This window comes from Gopherus evgoodei, chromosome 10 (assembly GCF_007399415.2).
Source record: "Gopherus evgoodei ecotype Sinaloan lineage chromosome 10, rGopEvg1_v1.p, whole genome shotgun sequence".
NCBI lineage: Eukaryota > Metazoa > Chordata > Testudines > Testudinidae > Gopherus > Gopherus evgoodei.
Genome location: NC_044331.1, coordinates 34,675,388 through 34,695,166, shown reverse-complemented (window position 1 = coordinate 34,695,166; position 19,779 = coordinate 34,675,388). Strand labels below are relative to the sequence as shown.

The 19,779-nt window shown below is 37.4% G+C and overlaps 1 protein-coding gene across 12 annotated transcripts in view; it reads left to right on the top strand.

Annotated features, from left to right (window-relative positions):
- HERC1 (HECT and RLD domain containing E3 ubiquitin protein ligase family member 1) overlaps positions 1–19,779 on the top strand; it is a 266,405-nt gene that overhangs the window by 147,852 nt on the left and 98,774 nt on the right. For 10 of the 12 annotated variants that reach the window (XM_030576957.1, XM_030576953.1, XM_030576958.1 and 7 more), the window contains exons 35-48: positions 2,264–2,503; positions 2,723–2,806; positions 3,376–3,896; positions 5,754–6,529; positions 7,725–7,923; positions 8,995–9,155; positions 10,603–10,719; positions 10,911–11,142; positions 12,484–12,608; positions 12,865–13,085; positions 14,879–15,147; positions 15,768–15,820; positions 18,316–18,516; positions 19,145–19,319. In XM_030576957.1, the coding sequence (XP_030432817.1) occupies positions 2,264–2,503; positions 2,723–2,806; positions 3,376–3,896; positions 5,754–6,529; positions 7,725–7,923; positions 8,995–9,155; positions 10,603–10,719; positions 10,911–11,142; positions 12,484–12,608; positions 12,865–13,085; positions 14,879–15,147; positions 15,768–15,820; positions 18,316–18,516; positions 19,145–19,319 (3,374 nt within the window). The remainder of the gene's footprint in view (positions 1–2,263; positions 2,504–2,722; positions 2,807–3,375; positions 3,897–5,753; positions 6,530–7,724; positions 7,924–8,994; positions 9,156–10,602; positions 10,720–10,910; positions 11,143–12,483; positions 12,609–12,864; positions 13,086–14,878; positions 15,148–15,767; positions 15,821–18,315; positions 18,517–19,144; positions 19,320–19,779) is intronic. The other 2 variants (XM_030576956.1, XM_030576954.1) reach the window with 2 other exon arrangements.

Genomic DNA, 19,779 nt, shown 5'->3' with positions numbered 1-19,779 from the left:
CATCAGTCAATTCACTCTCTCCAACATCCTTACCCCAGTCTCCGGTGTCATTCTTCTATTTGATAATGTGTCAGTGAATAGCATAAATTGTTCTTCATGCTCTTTATTTCAGAAGAACCTTTTTACTGCCATAGACATCTTAGGCCACAATTACCTCACTCAATATGAACTGACTTTAGCCTTGCATTTCAAAGGTCTGTTTCCAGGATCAAGTTCCTAATCAATCTAAAATTCACCCTTGTAGTTTTATGCTTAATTATCACTAACCTTTTGAAGTTTTCCCCTCCATGTTGTTCAAAAGACCTAGATTTAATTTGCATTCTGTTAATTGTGTGAATACACAGGATGATGCTAATCAATGGCATCCTGGTATCCAAAAAACTAAGATAGTATATGAAGTGCATCTGGTTTTGATTTCACTCTTCTGTCAGATTTCTTCAAAAATAGAGATTGCCAACTCAGAAGACATGCTGTTCCCAAACTGAGTTCCAGTGTTGTTAACTGCTCCCCGAAAACCCTTTCTTCCGATGAAGAGCCTATGAATTCTTCTGTTCTTCCTATCTGTTAACCAGCTGTATGCCACTTGCAGACTGTTGAATACTTTGTTGAATTTCTCTCATCTTAGTCTGAGATCCATCTCAAGATATTCAGAAGGGACTGATTTTGTACCAAAATACCTGCATAATGCCTTTCTTTTTACACATTGGGCCAGCTCATAGTAGCTTTGCTCATAATTAGCAGTACTTTAATCTGCAAATAGTCCATTTTGAAATCAATAGGACAACGCATACAGTGTAAGCAATCAGGTATCGGAATCTGGTCCTTTGGCTCTGGGCCCAATTAGTGGCTGTGCTAACCTGGACCATATGGCATTTTGGCTAAAATCCTGTCTCTGTACACTCCTCCCAATGAGCCTCTTTCAAGTGTCCCTCTGTTTTTAATCTTTATTATCACACATTCTCATGATAATTGTCAGATGTCTGAGATTAACAGCCCTTGTATACAGGCTCTCCAAACTTAGTTTATCACTAGGTTGTCTTCCATATTGTGCTACCTTCTGTTTATCAGTGCCCTACTGATTTTCACTATGGATAATTTTTCCTCTTCAACAAGGCTGACAGATGCCTCCTCTTTCTTAATATTGGATGAGCCATAAAGTCCTACGTAAATAGAACTAGCTTTAAAAAAAATCTGATTACTTTTCTCATTAATTTTGAATGGACAAAAAAAAGGCCAAAACATGCTGGCCAAAGATGATGAGTGTATTGCTCAAGGACTTCCCTGTCTTACCCAGATCAAGGTCTATGTCACAAGAAGCTCTGCCAGCTTCTGGATGAGACAGGCAATGCTTTACTAAATCAGTTACGAAAATTTATTGTGTAGGCCTCCCCACACACTTTCACTAGATAGATAGGCTAATGCAAATGCACTATGTAGCTTCTATTTTCAACAAATAAGACTGCACTGCCATCTGAAGGCAGTACTACACACCAGCCTATGTAGATGTGAATTTCTCCACTCAGAGAATGCATACATTTTCTTATGGGTATATGACATTTCTCAGTTAGACACGGTCATTCTGTAACAGATCAACCAGAATAGTTCTGTTACAAACCTAGTTATATATGGAGTTTTTTATATCTATCTATATATAGATATAGATATATTTCTTTCTTTCTTTCTTTCTTTCTTTCTTTCTTTCTTTCTTTCTTTCTTTCTTTCTTTCTTTCTTTCTTTCTTTCTTTCTTTCTTTCTGAGGATAGTATATTGTAGCTTGCACTTTTCTGCGTAAATTGTTCACTTTAAACATGAGTGAAACTCATTTATTTTGCTGACTAACATCACTTTGACTATTTCTTACCTTCTAACTTGTAAAGGTACATATATACTTCTTAAATTGAAAGTGCGCCGGTATTTGGTTTGCGTCTGGAAAAATTAACATGAACTTTTGAGACATCTGTTGGTGTCCAAATACTCAATACTAATTGTTGCTAGTAGACCAGGATAAATCACTTGTTAGAGTCTGACCTTGTCATTGGAAAAATATAATTTTAGAGGGAAGAAAAGTATGTTCAACCAATGTGTTAAAGGTTTTAATTTATGAAAATTTTGCTATCTTACATGTTACATATTTAAAACTCTTCTTAAATTCTTATACTAAGAGTATATTCTCCTCACTGCTTGAATATAATAATTCCTATGCTCAATATTATACTGTTATGTTGAATTATGCCATGATATTAATTTTTTTTAATCCTTCTAGTTCTATATTGTGAAGGAAAATCGAGGCAACGAAGGCACATGTGTAGGAGTGTCTCGCTGGCCAGTACATGACTTTAACCATCGCACTACCTCAGATATGTGGCTGTATAGAGCCTACAGTGGTAACCTGTATCATAATGGGGAACAGACTTTGACTCTGTCCAGTTTTACTCAAGGAGACTTCATCACATGTGTATTAGATATGGAAGCTAGAACTATTTCCTTTGGTAAAAATGGAGAGGTATTTAACTCTTTTCTGTGTATTTTTCTTTAATATTTTTCTGTAGTAACTTTGATTGTAAACATTTGGTAACTTACACATGATTCTAAAACCACAAAAAAAAAGTTAGTTTTATTACTTCTAAAGATTATAAAGAGGTAAAAATAATTATTTTAAATTGTCTAATTCTAAAAAACTGTTGTTTTAAAAGTTTCTATTCCTCATCTTATTTTTAACTAGGAGCCAAAACTAGCTTTTGAAGATGTGGATGCAGCAGAATTATACCCTTGTGTAATGTTCTATAGCAGTAACCCCGGAGAAAAGGTAACTGAAATTTATATCTGCATTACAGTAACAGGTCATATGGGATTATATTTTGCTTCCTGTCCTACTATATGGAAATGTTGACTGATTTTTAGCTGATTTAGGGAGAGAACTCCATTGATTGTTCATTATGCCATATTAATTTTGGGTCACTACTAGACTACCAGAAAAATACGTAGTAGACCTTAGTTAAATTCCTACATTTTGCAATCTATTGGTAGACCTGTACTGTGTCCTATAAGACTGAATCTTGTACCCAGTTGTCTGTCAGTAGAATTGGAACAAATTCCAGTATTAGGAATATTTTGGACTACTTACAGTTCTTTTCTTAGAAACCTTGAATTTACTTAGTTCTTGCATTTCACAGTTTTATTGGAGTTTGTTGTAAAGGTGCAGGTGAGTTTTCTCTTCAAAACCAAGAAAACATGATAGTGCATTTCACAGGGGACAGACACAAAAAGACAAAAATGTTAGAGCTTTCAGTTTGGCAGGAAAGACTATAGAATTAGAATAAGCTTTACAAACGTAAGTTGAGAGCATAACTTTTTTTGTTTTGTTTTAACACTAAGGTGAAAATTTGTGATATGCAGATGCGTGGCACGCCAAGAGACTTGCTACCTGGTGACCCTATCTGTAGTCCTGTTGCTGCAGTGCTGGCAGAGGCCACTATCCAACTTATCCGCATCCTCCATCGTGCAGACCGTTGGACGCACTGCATCAATAAAAAAATGATGGAACGTCTGCACAAAATCAAAATGTGCCTTAAAGAATCAGGTCAAAAACTGAAGAAAAGTCGCTCGGTCCAAAGCCGAGATGAGAATGACATGAGAGAGGAGAAAGAGAATAAAGAAGAGGAGAAAAATAAACATAGTAGACATGGTCTTGCTGACCTCTCAGAACTTCAGCTTAAGATTCTTTGTGTAGAAGTGTGGCCTGTGCTTGCAGTAATTGGTGGAGTTGATGCTGGTCTTAGAGTTGGAGGCCGATGTGTACACAAGCAAACTGGACGGCATGCCACTTTACTTGGAGTAGTCAAAGAGGGAAGTACGTCTGCTAAGGTCCAGTGGGATGAAGCAGAGATTACTATCAGGTATAGTGCGTTCAGTTATTCTTTGCACCAGTTAGCAATTTTTAGTGCTTAGAAAACTTTATAAGTAACGTACATTTTACATCTGAAACACAAATTTTCAGTCACTAGTAACATTTAAGTTTAAAGTAGATGCTTGGGCATTCAGTTTGTTAAAGCAATTTTCCAGAATTCTGATTTAAAAAACAACTCAGTTGAACTTTGAAATTAGAGAAATAAAGTATCTGTCTTGTATAGCCAGTATATAATTGTCGTTTGGAAAACTGGAATTCATCGACATGATTTGATAGTTTTTAAACTGAGTTTTGACTCTAAATTTCCTAATTTGAGGACATCCGCATGCTTGTGAGCTACATTTGACGTAAGTGTTGCTTATATTTGAAGTTTATGTATAGGCTTATTAATATGTTATCTTTCTGAATTTTTATTACAACTTCTTGTATACAAAGTTTTATTGACTAGCTTGTGCTTTTACATTTTTCATGGAGTCTTCTAGCTCCTCCTACATTTATCTTTATGTGGATTGGCTGAGTGTTTTCTGCAGAAAATTAGATTTCCCTATGTTCATAGTTTTTTGGAGATAGCTTGATTCCCAGTCTTCTAAAGAAATTAATCACCACTAATTTCTTTTGACTCTGAGCGTAATTAAATTTAAAAGTTTAATTCTTCTTTGAGATAATGGTGGCTGTTCACACCTCTTAGAACTGTTGCATTAGCCTGCCTGCAAACTAATGCCATGTGTATACACAAAAGTTGTGCCAGTTCAACTAAATCAATTCCACTTAATTCAATTACCAAATTAAATCAGGTGTAAGCAGATTTGAGTGAGTCCACAGAAGGGGATTGCACCAATTTTAAAATCTATTTAAGCAGATGTGATACTTGTCTATATATAGACAAGATCTCCATAACACAACATTCTAAACAATAACTATTACGTTTTCATCTCTAGAAGGGCTAGAAACTGAAGCCTGCTTTTTAAAAAAAAATTTTAAGAAAGTCTAAATGCTGAAGAAAATATTGAGGATATAAAAAACTATAGGGAAGATTCTGAATTTGTAAATCTGCTGCATGTGTGGAAAATATATGTCTGCAGGTTTTTTCTATTTGTCCTGTTTATGATGGAGGCAGTGACTCATATGGCAATATTTAATATACGTGTCTGTCACCAGGGGTTGGAGGTCTTACATACATGATATGCCTCCATTGAGTGGTCATTTTTAGGATGCAGGAATGGATTTTGATAACCTATTTAAAAAAGAAACTAATAGGCTCATATTCAGTGATGGAATTGCTCCCTGCATTACTAGTGACGCTTTTGCTTCTGGTTATCATTTTTGTGCATCTTGGCAATAAAAAGACAAGTAGTAGAGTGAAATTGATAAAAACTTAAAGCTGCTGCCAATGTAACATTGCAAAAGTTCAGAAGTTTTCATTGTTAAATCTTTGCCTGTGTGCCCTTCATAAACTAAAGATTAAATCTGGCTCAAACCAGTTACCAGGTGCTTAAGTGATAATTGTAATAAATTACATTGTAAATATCTTAAAACATTTAAAATAATGCAGCTGAAAATTGTCATTACCTAAGCAATGGATTATATGAAGTTTTTGGAAATTAACATTCCTTGTTGAAAATGTGTGCATGTCTCACTGCCTTTGCATTGAATATCATATCTCCCCATTTTCTGATCATAACCTCGTTTCTTTCCCTTGTTTACATTTAATTTTTAGACTGTCAGTTCATTTAAATTATTTTATTAAATATATTTTACGTCTTATTTTGCCTACATTATTTCCTGTACTTTCCTCTTGTCTATCCCTCACTTGCTTCTTCCTGTGTCATTCTGATCTTTATTAAAGCTTCCCAACTTTTTGGTCGCCTAGTGATACTCCATTGTATAATCTGGAGCCCTGTGAACCACTGCCTTTTGATGTTGGAAGATTCCGTGGACTGACAGCTACTGTGTTGCTGGACCTTACCTGTCTGACTGGTATTCATGAAGACATGGGGAAACAAAGTGCCAAGAGACATGAAAAAAAGCACAGACATGAGACTGAAGATAAAGGTGACATTGAACAGAAAACGGAAGGGGACACTGGATCAGATATGCGATCACTTCTGAGTGCTGATGATATCAGAGGACCTATCACCACATGTTCCAAGTCAGAAAATGAAATAGCTTCCTTCTCTTTAGAATCAACACCACTATGTATGGAGTCCCAGCATCAACCCATAGAAGGAAAAAGAAAGAATCATGAACACATACCAAGAAATCATGATGTAGTACAGTCAGAAATCAGAGCAGTACAGTTATCCTATCTTTACCTTGGTGCTATGAAATCACTGAGTGCTCTTCTTAGTTGTAGTAAATATGCTGAGTTACTACTGATACCAAAAGTCCTTGCAGAAAATGGTCACAATTCTGATTGTGCTAGTTCTCCAGTTGTTCATGAAGATGTTGAAATGCGTGCTGCATTGCAGTTTCTGATGCGACACATGGTGAAAAGGGCAGTCATGCGTTCACCAATAAAGAGAGCTCTAGGACTAGCAGATTTGGAACGAGCACAAGCCATGATCTACAAGTTAGTGGTTCATGGGCTGTTGGAGGACCAGTTTGGTGGCAAAATTAAACAAGGTACCTTTTTAAAGTTACGATAATGTACAGATTTGTTAAGTTAATTAGAGTTTATATAAAATTACCTAGAATATGGACATAGATAACGTATAGGCTTATATTTCTGCAGCAATTAACACTTGTGATAGTCTCAACCAACAAAATTAAGGAAGGTAGCAAATCCTATAAATTCTGTAGAATTTATGGACATTGGTGATTCCCCCCCACCCGCCATTTGCTTAGCTTATTAAAATAGAGATTGATATTTAGGGTACACTTTCAGAGCTGTGTGCAGGAGGAATGCACATCACTGTAGTCAGAAAAAAAGAGATTTATATTTTGTGTTTATACTCAACTTTGAAAGATAGATTCTCCCTTTCTGTATTATATTGTGACACAGGTCTACCTGATTTTAGCAGGCTGACCATGGTTGTGGTCAGTGTAGATGAAGAATAAATGTGTTGAACATAGTCCACCAATCATGTTTAAACCCTCAATGAGCTGAGTGTTTTTGGAATTAGCTGATGTGATGTTGACTTTGAAGAGACAAGGAGTTAATACAGATAGCGTTGCTCTTAGTCCTAGAATCTCTGTATGCATGTAGAATGACATTGTCGGAACTTCAGGAAAGCTACTTGTCACACTGTCCCAATCACAGCCAATTAAATAGCAGATTTTGAACCTCTTTATTTTTGTTTTCTTTAAAAATGAACAAATAAATTAAAAATGACGAAGAGCCAACTGGCTCAGATATAGAAACGTCTTAACTATTCTAGATTCTTTTGCTGCGGGAAGCTATATGGTTTATTTTACATAGTCATTTTTGTAAATAATTATGTTTTCATACCAGAGATTACATGTCTTAATCTCTTAAACCTGATCTCTCAGACAAAAGGGAACGTTAAAATCTAACTGCTGTAGTTTAGCATCTATAATAAGATCTAATGAAGAAAGGAGCTTTTGTTCTCTCTAACCATCTTTAAAAAAAAAATTGTTTGTCAACTACTTTTCATCTTTATGAGAATAACATGAGTTGACCAACCTATTTTCCTTAGTCAGCAAGATAGTGAGCAGAAATATTTTTGTAAACTGTCTGTGCATGTGGATGTGTGAATATTTATAAATACGACTACACAAAACTTAAGGCTAAGGAGAGCCACTCATTCATTCTGTAGCATTATCTAAATGTTCCTATAACGTCCTTTTTGTGTTGCAGAAGTAGACCAGCAAGCAGAAGAAAGTGAACAAGCTCAGCAGGCCCAAACACCAATTACTACCAGTCCTTCTGCTTCTAGTACTACATCTTTCATGAGCAGCTCTCTGGAGGATACTACCACTGCTACTACCCCAGTAACAGATACTGAAACAGTGCCAGCTTCAGAATCACCTGGTGTTATGCCTCTTAGTCTTCTTAGGTAAAGTGCTTGACTATGATAATAATAATAATAATAAAAGTACATTTGACTGTTTTTTCTGTACTAGCTCAAGTGAGTCTTATTGATACACTACTTTTTCAAATTTCTGATACTTTTATTCTGCATTATGAATTGCTTCTACCGAGATAGGCTATATGTCTCCCACCATATCTCAGAAGCCACTGGACTTTTAGTAATAGTAAAGCTGCTAAGGGGCACTTGTACACTTAGGATCTTAATGTTCCAGAACTGGAAGCTATTAAAAATACCTTCTCTATATTCTTCTTCATACCCTTCCTCATGTCCTGGTTTTTGTTTGTTGGGTTCTTTTTTAAAAGGCTGCCAACACTTAACGTTTTAATTAATGTTGATTCTGGAGCTAGATCAGGCTTTGGTTCAAGAGGGTTGTCCTTCAGACCATGTGTATTGAAACTCTCCTCAGTTATCATAGTGTGATACTGCTAGTTAATCTCCTGCAGTGTAGATCTGCTATTCATGATGAAGGAGGAACGCTTCTTTGCATTCAGTGGAATTCAGTTTTGAGTTATTGCTTCTGCAGATCCATATCGATCTTCCCTCTTCTTAGGACTCTTTAGGGGATGTTTTGAGCCAGATAGGAACTGAGGACTAGTACAGTAGGAGGCCTTGCATTCTGAAACATTCAGATCCTAAAGGACAAATCCTCTGGCCAGCATAGCTGGGCTGGACACTGAGCAGATGTTCTGGGAGGTTGGAAGGAAGAGTTCTTTTGATGGTGGATATCCTAGTCCAGCCCATACCCTGCCTCTGCCCACTCCAGTGTGCTGTTGTGCAGAGGCACACTGCAGAACTGAGCTGCCCTGTGAAACATAGCAATTATGTTGTCCCTGCAGGGCCCTTCAAACCAGAATAATGCCCCCTAACCTGATCTGAAACTGTACTGGGTTCTGCTGTCAAGATAGCATGGGCAATTACCTTTAAGTGCCCACCCTCTCTCTAACTAGGTTAGTACTAGCTGATGGTAGGCCTGGTGCAAGACTCCACAGTGTGATGGTGTAGTATAGTCTAAATAGATTTTTCCTTTTTTGAAAGGCAAATGTTTTCAAGTTACCCAACCACTACAGTACTTCCAACACGACGTGCACAAACACCTCCAGTATCCTCCTTACCAACATCTCCTTCTGATGAAGTGGGAAGGAGGCAAAGTCTGACCTCTCCTGATTCCCAGTCTGCAAGACCTGCCAATCGTACAGGTATACTTGTAAGCAACAAATAACTTAGTAGGAAACATAAGAGTTTCATAAATTTAAGTATGTTCAGAGTAGGCTTATAAGGCATCGTTAACTAATTAACTAATTTTACATTTTGATAAAATTAAGTATGCATATCATAACTAAAATCTTATGGTAGAGAATGTAGTACTAAAAGCCAGCAACTGACTGCTAGGAAAAAAAAAGTTAAAATTTGTGCTTGTAAGTAGCTGAATAGAATACATACTGATAGCCATGTACAAGAATGAACAGGTGGTGTTATTAACTATGATAAATAACTCTAGAATATTATTTTAGTTTATTTTTGGTCTTTGCTCACAGAGTTGCTTAACAGAACAAACTTCAAGAGTGGTCCATCACAAGCTAGAATATATCATTTATAACTCTAGAATGTATTGATTTGTTTCCTAATATCCATCATTGCTATATATTTCTGAAATATAGTCTCTCCAGTTAATCCTGCCTGTGAGTTACAGGGGCAAGCTTCTATTTTGAGTAATATATAAAAAGTTGAAACTGAATAGAGTAATTTAAATAGCACCATTTTTTCTGACTATTTCCCCCTTATCTGAGGAATGATGATATCCAGTTGGAAGTACCATTATTAGAATTTGTACATTGCATCAGTAAATCGCTACTCCTGCTGATGTCAGAGTTAACAAATTACATCACTCAGTAAAACGTTCACCTTATAATATAATAATAGTAATAATATTATAATAAGAAAAATCAGCTCATATGTTAGTCACTCAAACATAAAAACTAAATGAACTTCTCTAGATTTGATGTTCAGTGTTGAGGGGGAGAGAGGTTTTTCATATTCCAGAATGATGCAGGATAGAGGTATACAATTTACGTTTTCCTCCTTCATAACATCTTTATTAATCCATAGTTCTGGTTGTCTCCTTTCTGCAGTACACCCTTGAAAGAGACTTTAAAGTATCCTCAGCAGCTATGCAAGTGTGTCTAGCTGCTACCAATGGCAAAATATCTTGGTGTGATCTCTTTAAGGTCGTTGATCCTCTGAACCAAGTCCAACTAAGCTGAATTTAGTCAACCCAATCTAAGAGTAGCTTGGTAGGGTTTCAACTGGATGTAAATAAATAAATTAATTCAAAATGTTAAAATTGCATTGACCTTAATTGAGCAAGTCAATGTTTACATAGTCTTGGAAACTGTCATCTGGCCAATTAAAGGAAGAGGAACTCGCTCTGGTTTTATTATGGAAAGGAGATGATCCAGAGCTGCAGATTAGTAAAGATGTTAGAAAGAAAGTTTTCAGGGAACAAATTTTCTTTAATTCTTAATCCTCAACTAATAATGGAATAAATGATTAAAGAAGCCTAATAAAATGCAAAAGACCAAAGAAAGGCAAAAGCATATTGATAACTTATGCAAACATCAGTTAACTTTTTTCTTTTTCTCTTAGCTTTGTCAGATCCAAGTAGTCGACTCTCTACTTCTCCTCCTCCACCTGCCATTGCTGTTCCATTGTTAGAAATGGGATTCTCTCTCAGGCAAATTGCAAAAGCTATGGAAGCTACAGGTGATCTGTTTGTTGAATAATACCTGTTGCACTTGAAAACACAGTTTAATATGAAACAGGTTTTTTTAATGGAACACTGCATGCTATAAGCTTTGAACTCACAAATGCCATGACCAGTTATGGAAAGAGTAAATGGATTTTTTCATCAACAGTGATATAAAATTATAAGGTAAGATTTTCTTGCTTTTCAGGTGCAAGAGGAGAAGCGGATGCTCAGAATATCACAGTGCTGGCCATGTGGATGATAGAGCATCCTGGGAATGAAGAAGATGAAGAGCCCCAGTCAGAAGGAACTGCAGATTCACATCATGGGACAGTAGTTTCTGGAAGCAGTGGAAAATCTAGTGAACAATGTTATTTACAATCACCAGGAGATATCCCTTCAGCTGATGCCACTGAAATGGAGGAAGGTTTCAGTGAAAGGTAAAATATAGTTCTTTTCTTATTGTATGAACGCTGCTGATGATATTTCAGCAATTTTGGTAGTTGTAAGAAGAAGACTCCAAAATACCACTTTGAATTAATTTTGTACAATGGTATATGCGTAGAAGTGTTGTTGTCAGTAAATTAGTTTTTGTTTATGTTTAGTTACAGTATTATGTTTATTAAGAAAAAAAATAAACTGAATATATCCCCCTCCAAGATAATTAAACCATATGATATTAATGGTCTGACTACAATGAAAAGAGAAATTTCACTGGATGTTTAATTTATTCATTTTTTAAAATGTAGTGCTCATGCATGTTTTCTCACTAAGCTTTATAATGTGACTGCATTCCTTAATTTCACTTCCTTTTTAAGTTTTGGCCCACTCCTGAGGAGAGGGATAATGTTAATACCTGTCAGTCAAAAGCACTTTCAGTTGTGCTGGTTATGCTAAATTAGATGGTGACACTATGATGAAGAGATACATCAATCAGGAACTAAACTAAAGCCAACAATCTTAATCACACTCTTGACCTCAGGCAGATTTAAACTCTGTTTTCTAGAAAGGAAAGAATAGTGTTTTATTTTATATTGATATTTATCTCATAAGAATGATTCTGTCCTTTAGAGAGTAGATATTGCAAATTGTGAGGGGAAAAACATTTTATGTAAAAACAGTTGTGCCTGTGTCATAATTCTTATGCCTATTTATAAGTCCATTCAGATTTTTATTAGTAGGAAGTATTATTTGTGTGAAAAACATGTCATTTTGTCTTCTGAGTTTATCTTGTTTGGTTGCTTAATCCTGATTCGCTATTTGGTCCTGGGTGTCACAATTACTGGCTCTAGAGATAATTATAATGTCACAGAGACTTAACTTCAGGTGAAGAATAAATATTAGGGGTCACACATTTAAAGATTACTTTTCCATACAAATATCCTTACGTTTGTCAAAAAGGGAGAGTGACTGAGGAGATAAACAGATGTAGATATTTCTGTTGTTTCCCAGTTTATGCTATATTAGTGTGCAGAATGTAAAATGAATACTTTTCTGAGGTTCCTGCAATATCTAGGCCCCACAGAGTAAGTCAAGGATGGCACGTCAGCCTTCTTGTGTTCTTTTGCTGATGTGACACATGCATGCAACTCCTTCTCACTATTAATGGGGGTTATAGTATAAATATGCATAAACACAAGATGATAAATTTCTGAAGTTCATTTTTTGGAGGGAGAAAATTGAATTTACTGCCATCAGTGTTTTCACTTTTTTTTTTTTTTGTAAGATCCATGCAAAATGTTTTTTGGCTTACCTGTTGAATATTCAAACTGTTCTCCCAGTCCTGATAATATGGATCATGCAGAGAATGCAGCTTCTGGAAGTGGACCCCCCTCAAGAGGTCGGTCAACAGTAACAAGGAGACACAAATTTGATTTAGCTGCCCGGACATTGTTAGCGCGTGCTGGTAAGTGCACTAAAATGGTTCGAACATCTTTGTTCATTTGGTAAATTTGGGAGAAGAGAGTATTTAGCATCTAATATGGAACTTTACAAATATAAATCCTTCTTATACATATTTCAGTATATATTTAGCTTAATTTCTTTTATACAGTGATGAATAAAAATATATTAATTTTACTAGTAGTATTTTTAAAAAGCTTTTGAATGGGCTATCATTTTGATTACATGCAAAGTAAAGAATGTTTTCTCTTTGATTTGAGCGGGATTATACCGCTCTGTACAGGCTCACAGAAATCAGAGTCGGAGAGAGGGAATATCTTTGCAGCAAGATCCAGGAGCCTTATATGACTTCAACTTGGATGAAGAGTTAGAAATTGACCTTGATGATGAAGCAATGGAAGCAATGTTTGGACAGGATCTGGCCAGTGATAATGATATTCTGGGAATGTGGATCCCAGAGGTATTGGATTGGCCTACTTGGGTGTGTGTGACTGCAGCTGGGGCTGCTTTTACTTATTTACTGCTTTTTGCAAAATCATATTTTATAAATAAAATAACACATTGCATTGATAGCTTTCTGCTTGGACATAATGAGTTTCTAAACCATAATAGTGCTTAAAGCTACTTTGATGTCTGTAGCATCACTTTAATGAGAAGAGAGCTGTACATAACTAATTTATTCTGTTGATTCTTGTTGTGTTCATCTGCACATACTTCATTAGTTTCTTCCCTAAGAAAAAGAATAAGTGGTACATTAGCTAATTTATTTTGATCATGACATCCAATTTTAGAAAACAAATGCCTGTACTAGATTGCTAAATTTATGTGGGATAAAGCAGTAGAAGGATAAAACAATTGCTAACCATTCTTCAGTTAGAACAAACGAAGCAAACAAACGAAACTGACAGGAGACAATGTCCAGTGAAATGGAATAAAGTGCCCGTTCATCATTCAGTTATATCATAATTATAGCAGTGAAAGTTTGTTTTCTGTATTTAGAGGGAACCATTAGTCCAGATTAGCTTTTTTCCCCTTCACTGTAGTCATATAAAGAGGATTGAGAGGCTTTGTTGTTTTTATGACAGTGTCCTATAATAATATTACTACCTCTATGTTTTGCAAAAGTTGATATAGTTGGCTCTATTCTCCTATCACCTGTGTAACTCCATTGACTTCAGTGGAGTTAGTCCTAATTTACAGCAGTGTAATTTACAGGCGAATTAGACTTGCCATCTTAGTGTGACTGTGTTCAGTGTTGCTATGCATATTACAGTAGGTTCTGTTAAAACGTTACTATTACTATCTCACATATGGTATTTCCCTTTATTGTGGTATTTTCAGTGTTCCCTATAATAAGAATGGGATTGATGAATTTAATAACTGCAGCCTCTTTAGCTGTTGTGTATGCAGCTTTGTTGGCTGATTTCACAAATTAGTACGCTCAGTCGAAACTTGTGGGTTATTTTGTAACGCGCAGTTACCTGATTTGCAGAGTCAGATGATATGAACATATTTGCATGTGCAGTTTCAAAGGCAGAATTTGAAAATTTGGCCATGTGTATTTAAGTTCCTAGTAAGTCTGTTTAAATTGAGATTCTTGACAATACTACCAGGTTTTGGTAGAATTGCCATCTTCAATCAGTGAGTTCCAAATTCAGACACTTTGGTGTACGGTATGTGTAGACTTGAGCAGTAATCAGTGTCACTCACTGCCAACAGTCTGAAAAATTATTACATTTTTTCCCTGTTCTGTATCCAGACTCTGCCAATAAATGAATAACTCATACAGTCTTTGGTGGGCGGAAGCAGAATGATTCTTGAGGACTAGATTGTAAGGAATTTAGAGGCAGAAGATCTGATAATATGACATATTGGGACATTTCTCCCCTCCTTTTTTTAAATCATCCTTTCTGTACTTTGTGGAAGCATAAATTGAAAGATCAACTACTTATACTTGTTTTGAAGAACAAGTTATTACACATCGGGCTAGCTAAACTGGGCTTGATCAAGGTGAGAGAGTGCACAGGTATAAGATTTTTTTTAATGGAAATGTACTACAATCAAAAAGGGAAAGACACCTGCCACCTTCCCCCACCCACAATAACTTAGCCACCTTCGGTCTGCTTCTAAGTAAAACCTACAGCACAAATACTGTCATGCATGCTTAACAGACATAAATAGAAAAACCCACTTAAAAATAGAAGTACTCTTATTTCTAATATGAGCATAATTATTCTATATCTAGTAATTTTGTATGAAAATTATATTATACAGCATGTTTGTGAGTCTGAAGACAGAGAAGAAGTGGTAGTTTGTGAATTGTGTGAATCCAGTGTTGTCAGCTTCAATCAACACATGAAAAGAAATCACCCTGGTTGTGGCCGTAGTGCAAATCGACAAGGCTATCGTAGCAATGGTTCCTATGTCGATGGATGGTTCGGTGGTGAATGTGGAAGTGGAAATCCATACTACTTATTATGTGGCAGCTGCAGAGAGAAATATTTGGCCTTGAAAAGTAAATCCAAGACATCAACATCAGAAAGGTATAAAAGAAAATTGTGGTGGGAGATTTCGTTAGGTTTGGGAAATTTCATCAAGAGGGAAAATTGAAAACATCCATCAAAGTATGCATCTTAAGAAGAGTTTGGTTTGCAGGCTTTACAGTTTGTACCAGTGTTGTTGGTGGTAACTGAGATTAAAAATCTTTCTAAAATCACACCTTTTGTGGAAAGGGAAATTTAAATCCTTTCATCTTTTAATAATTTTCCAAAATACATGTAATAAACAAGTCTTGGAGCCTAGATTCAAGCCCTGTTAAATCCATTTTACTAAGAAACAAATAAGTAGTTTGATTGGCCCAGCAGCTTTAAAAATGAAGCTATTACAATATTTTTTAGGAGTACTAGCACTGGATCCTTCTTTCAGTATCACAAAATGGATTTTTTTTTTTTGAAGGATGTATGCTATAAGACTCCCACTCTTAACAGGCCTTTTATTAAATATAGACTATTGCTCCAGAGCAGCAATCCTCAGAAAACATTTTACATATTGCCTAACTGTAATATAGTTCTATTTTTAAATATATATGTGTATATCATTGCTCTTTTGAGACATTTTGTTACTTAGTATGCTGTTAATAAAATATTCTTGTTGTTTGGTGCAGGTACAAAGGCCAGGCTCCTGACTTAATAGGCAAGCAAGACAGTGTATATGAAGGTATTTCTTTACTCTGAGTTTTTAAAGATACGTATTACTTTTATGAAACTTTTGTTACATGATTTTTCAATACTTCATAAATATACTACTTTGTAACATGTTACAACTACTTTCTAACTTGGAACACCCCTGCGGACACTACTCCAAGTATGCAGACAGTAACAAGTCCGTGCCTACCTCACATCCCAATATTGGTGCCACTGAGGTTCCCATTTCCTCTAGGACTGCATCCAGGGTGCCAGCTAAGAAGACTATTTGCATACTGAAAAGCCGTCTAGACGGCACGAACACTGGGCTTAGTGCCTCCCAAGTTCAGAGCTAAGGTGCAGTCCTCATTGTTACTGTCTTCTGTAGCCAGAAGCAAAAGCTGTACTGATCACACTTTGGTACAGTCTTCAGTACGACCTGACATTCTGATGCCGGAGGAACCCAATCCAGAGTCCCTGGTACAGTCCAGGCTCCTATCTCATGAAGACCTGCAAATCCTTAAAGAGCCCAAATCATTGGTACCAGCTTACCTCCAAGAGCCTACTTGCCCTCCGTATTCATCTTTGGTGACTGGCGTACTGCTACCAACATGGTCTCCATGCAGCCTCTTTGAGGGTACTGAGGTTTATTTCTGGCTGGTAGTGGTACAACATTATCTGGCACTGCCTCACCATCTTTTTCAAACCTCTGTACCGATGCAAGTATAGGTTTCTTACAGGGGCCTGGTGCCAATCTGACAACTGGGTACTGGCACTACTCCACACTCGTCCTACTCCCTTCCCCATCCCCCAACGTGTGGATGCAGGAGGTGCTCCCTCATTTGACTCAGAGTTGGCTGTACAATGTTCCTCTCCCTTCCAGCCTTTTTCTTTTGAGGTTACCACTGAAGCGGGAGGCTGTTAGCAAGAAGCATACCTGGCTATTCTGGCAAGGTCAGCCTTGGAGTCCTGCCTGTTTTCCTTATGCTTAGTGGAATCCATGGGCTCTTTATGGCAACTCTTTTTACAGGTTACGCTCTCAAAAGAGGACTTGTCAGGAGCATTAACTGATGCCCCAAGGCCCTGCTCCACAGATACATCTCTCAGAGGAGGAACCAACAGAAGAGTAATAAATTACACCTTGTTTCAAGTCCTCATCCGTACCATCTGAGGCTGCCAGAACTCTCCAATTTTCTTATACTGATGACTTTTAAGGCTTTCCAAGACCTTATAAAAAGGGTAGCAGACCTTTCCTATCAACGATGCTCTGCTTAACCTAGCATGCAGAATATAGCGCTCCCCAGCTACTGTCCCATCCATGTGTAAACGAGCTGACAAAAGGTACTACATCCCATCCCATCCCATCCCATCAAGAGGCTTGGAGTATATTTTTCCTTCTGCTCTCCTCTCCTCTCTGGTTGTTGCAGTTGTTAACAAATGGAAAAGGTAACACTGATCCCATTCAATACCATCTGATAAGGAGCTAAAGCAGTTGGACCTTCTGGACCACAAGAGCTACTCCTCAGCCTCCTTGCAGTTCAGAGTAGCTATTTATCAAGCCCTGGTTGCAAAATATGACTTCACAGTCTATTCAGAACTCTCATCTTTTATTGAACATCTGCCTCAGGAGCAGAGAGAACAATTTCAGGCCCTCATTACAGAAGGCCAGAGAGTTGTGAGGGGGTCTCTCCAGGCCTTACTTGATGCTGCCGACAGGCTTCACATTCCATGGCTATGACAGTATTTATCCATCGAGCTTCCTGGCTGCAGTATTCTGACCTCCTCAGGGAAGCACAGAAAACTGTCAAGGATCTTCCCTTTGAGGGGCCTAAGTTGTTTAGTGATTTTGTGGATGGGTCCCTTCATTCTCTTACAGACTCCCGGGTAACACTACAGTCTTTGGACATCTGTACAGCTGCAACAAAAAGAAAAGATATCAAATTGCAGACATCTCAACAGTCTTGCTCAGTCCACTATCAGACCAGCCAAACCTCTCCCCACTATCCGAGCCAAAAGCCCAAATTTACACCCTCTTCTTAGCAACCTCTCAGTCAGTGACATCCTCAAAATGCCTGTTTTGACCGATTAGTTGAAAGTCACAAACTGTCTATCCCAGATCATACACTGCACCTGTCCCCCCCTCACCTGTATGGAGATCATCCCTCCCATTTCCTTCCTTCCTAGCAGCTCATCACTTCAGATCCTAGAAGTGATTTCTACAGATTATTCCATCCTATTCAGCTCCATACACTTCCTTCCCCGTCCCTCTCCAGGGACCTCTCTCACAAAGACTACTTAAGACCGAAGGTATAATCCATCCTAGCTCTGGGAGCTATCAAAACTGTTCCACCGGACTTCATTGAAAGAGGATTCTATTCTTGGTACTTTCTTGTCCCAAAGAAAAACAGGGCTGAGTGGGAGGTGGAGACCAACAAGCATGCTGTTACTTAAAATGCATCCCATTATTGCACAGTTGATAGCACTAGTTTAGATTTTGTGCCTCATCCTTGTTTATTTCTCCAATCTTAGAAGACTGGGATATGTTGGATGTTGATGAAGATGAAAAGCTGACAGGAGAAGAGGAATTTGAGTTACTGGCTGGCCCCCTAGGGTTAAATGATCGCCGTATTGTACCTGAGGCAGTTCAGTTCCCTGACAGTGATCCACTAGGAGCATCAGTTGCAATGGTCACAGCCACCAACAGTATGGAGGAGACTTTGATGCAGATAGGTAAATTTGAGCGAAGGAGGTATATTTCAAGTCTAATTTAAAGTATAGACATTTTGTTTTCTTTGGTGTGTGCTTATAGGGGCAGTTATGATATCATGGATCAGTCAGTCTGCCCAGCCTTCTAACATCAGGAAATGTGGTCAGGTCTTAATTTTTCCTGTTTTTTAGAGAAGCTGTAGTGATGGAGGGACAAGACGCTTTATATTGACAAAAGAACTTCTACCTGTGATTTTCTGTTAACCCTATGGCCCCAGTCCTGCAATGGCCTTCACTATCATGGACCACTGAGCCCCTGGGGGAGTTAAGTAACTTAAATGGACTTCTCACAGGGGGCCATGCTTGGAGATCAGATTGTAGTAGTGAGGTCTGTCTAGCCCACTGTTTTGAAGGGTTTTTGTAATGCATTTTGGCTATTGTCAAATTGTTCCCAATCTGCTGAAAATTAAAAGAGGCTAAATTAGGTGTAGAACTTTAGGAGTATACAAACAGTGCTTAGTTTTTATAAGGACTCACAAACTGAAATCTGCAAATTTTGTATTAATTTGTATACAGTAGTTTTTGTGTTTAATAGCACAGTAAAATTGTCCCTTTTTGTTTAACTCTAATTCAAATCATTATTATCTTTAAGGCTGTCACGGCTCAATAGAAAAAAGTTCTTCTGGCAGGATAACCCTGGGGGAACAAGCTGCTGCTCTAGTAAATCCACATGACCGTGTTATGGCACTAAGAAGAGTGACAGCAGCAGCCCAAGTGCTTCTTGCAAGAACCATGGTTATGAGAGCACTCTCGCTATTGTCTGTCAGGTTTGTGACATTCTTTATTTCCTCTGGATTTAATTATCAGCTTGTATTTGCTAGGGCTTCAGTGTTGTTATCCGGTGGGGTCAGTGTTACTTATTTTAAATAATTTGATGCTGCTTTTATGAGGAGGGCTTTCTTTTGAGTGCCATCTCTTACCCCAGTCTGCCATGCCTCTTCACTTTCCTTCCCTAAAAGACACTTCTTCCTTTATATATCATGGTTAATGCTTAGAGGACCCAACTGAGATTAGTGCCCAATTGTGCTGCACATTGTAGAAACACATAGTGTAAGAAGGTCCCTTCCCTGGAATGCTTACAGTCTTCACAGTCTAATAGACAAGACAGATGTTAGAATTTCTAAAGCTAGATCAGTAAAGGAAGGGTGGTCTTGTGGTTATGGCACTTGATATGGAGTGAAGAGATCAGGGTTAAATTCTTGCCTCTGTACAGGAGTCTTTTATGCC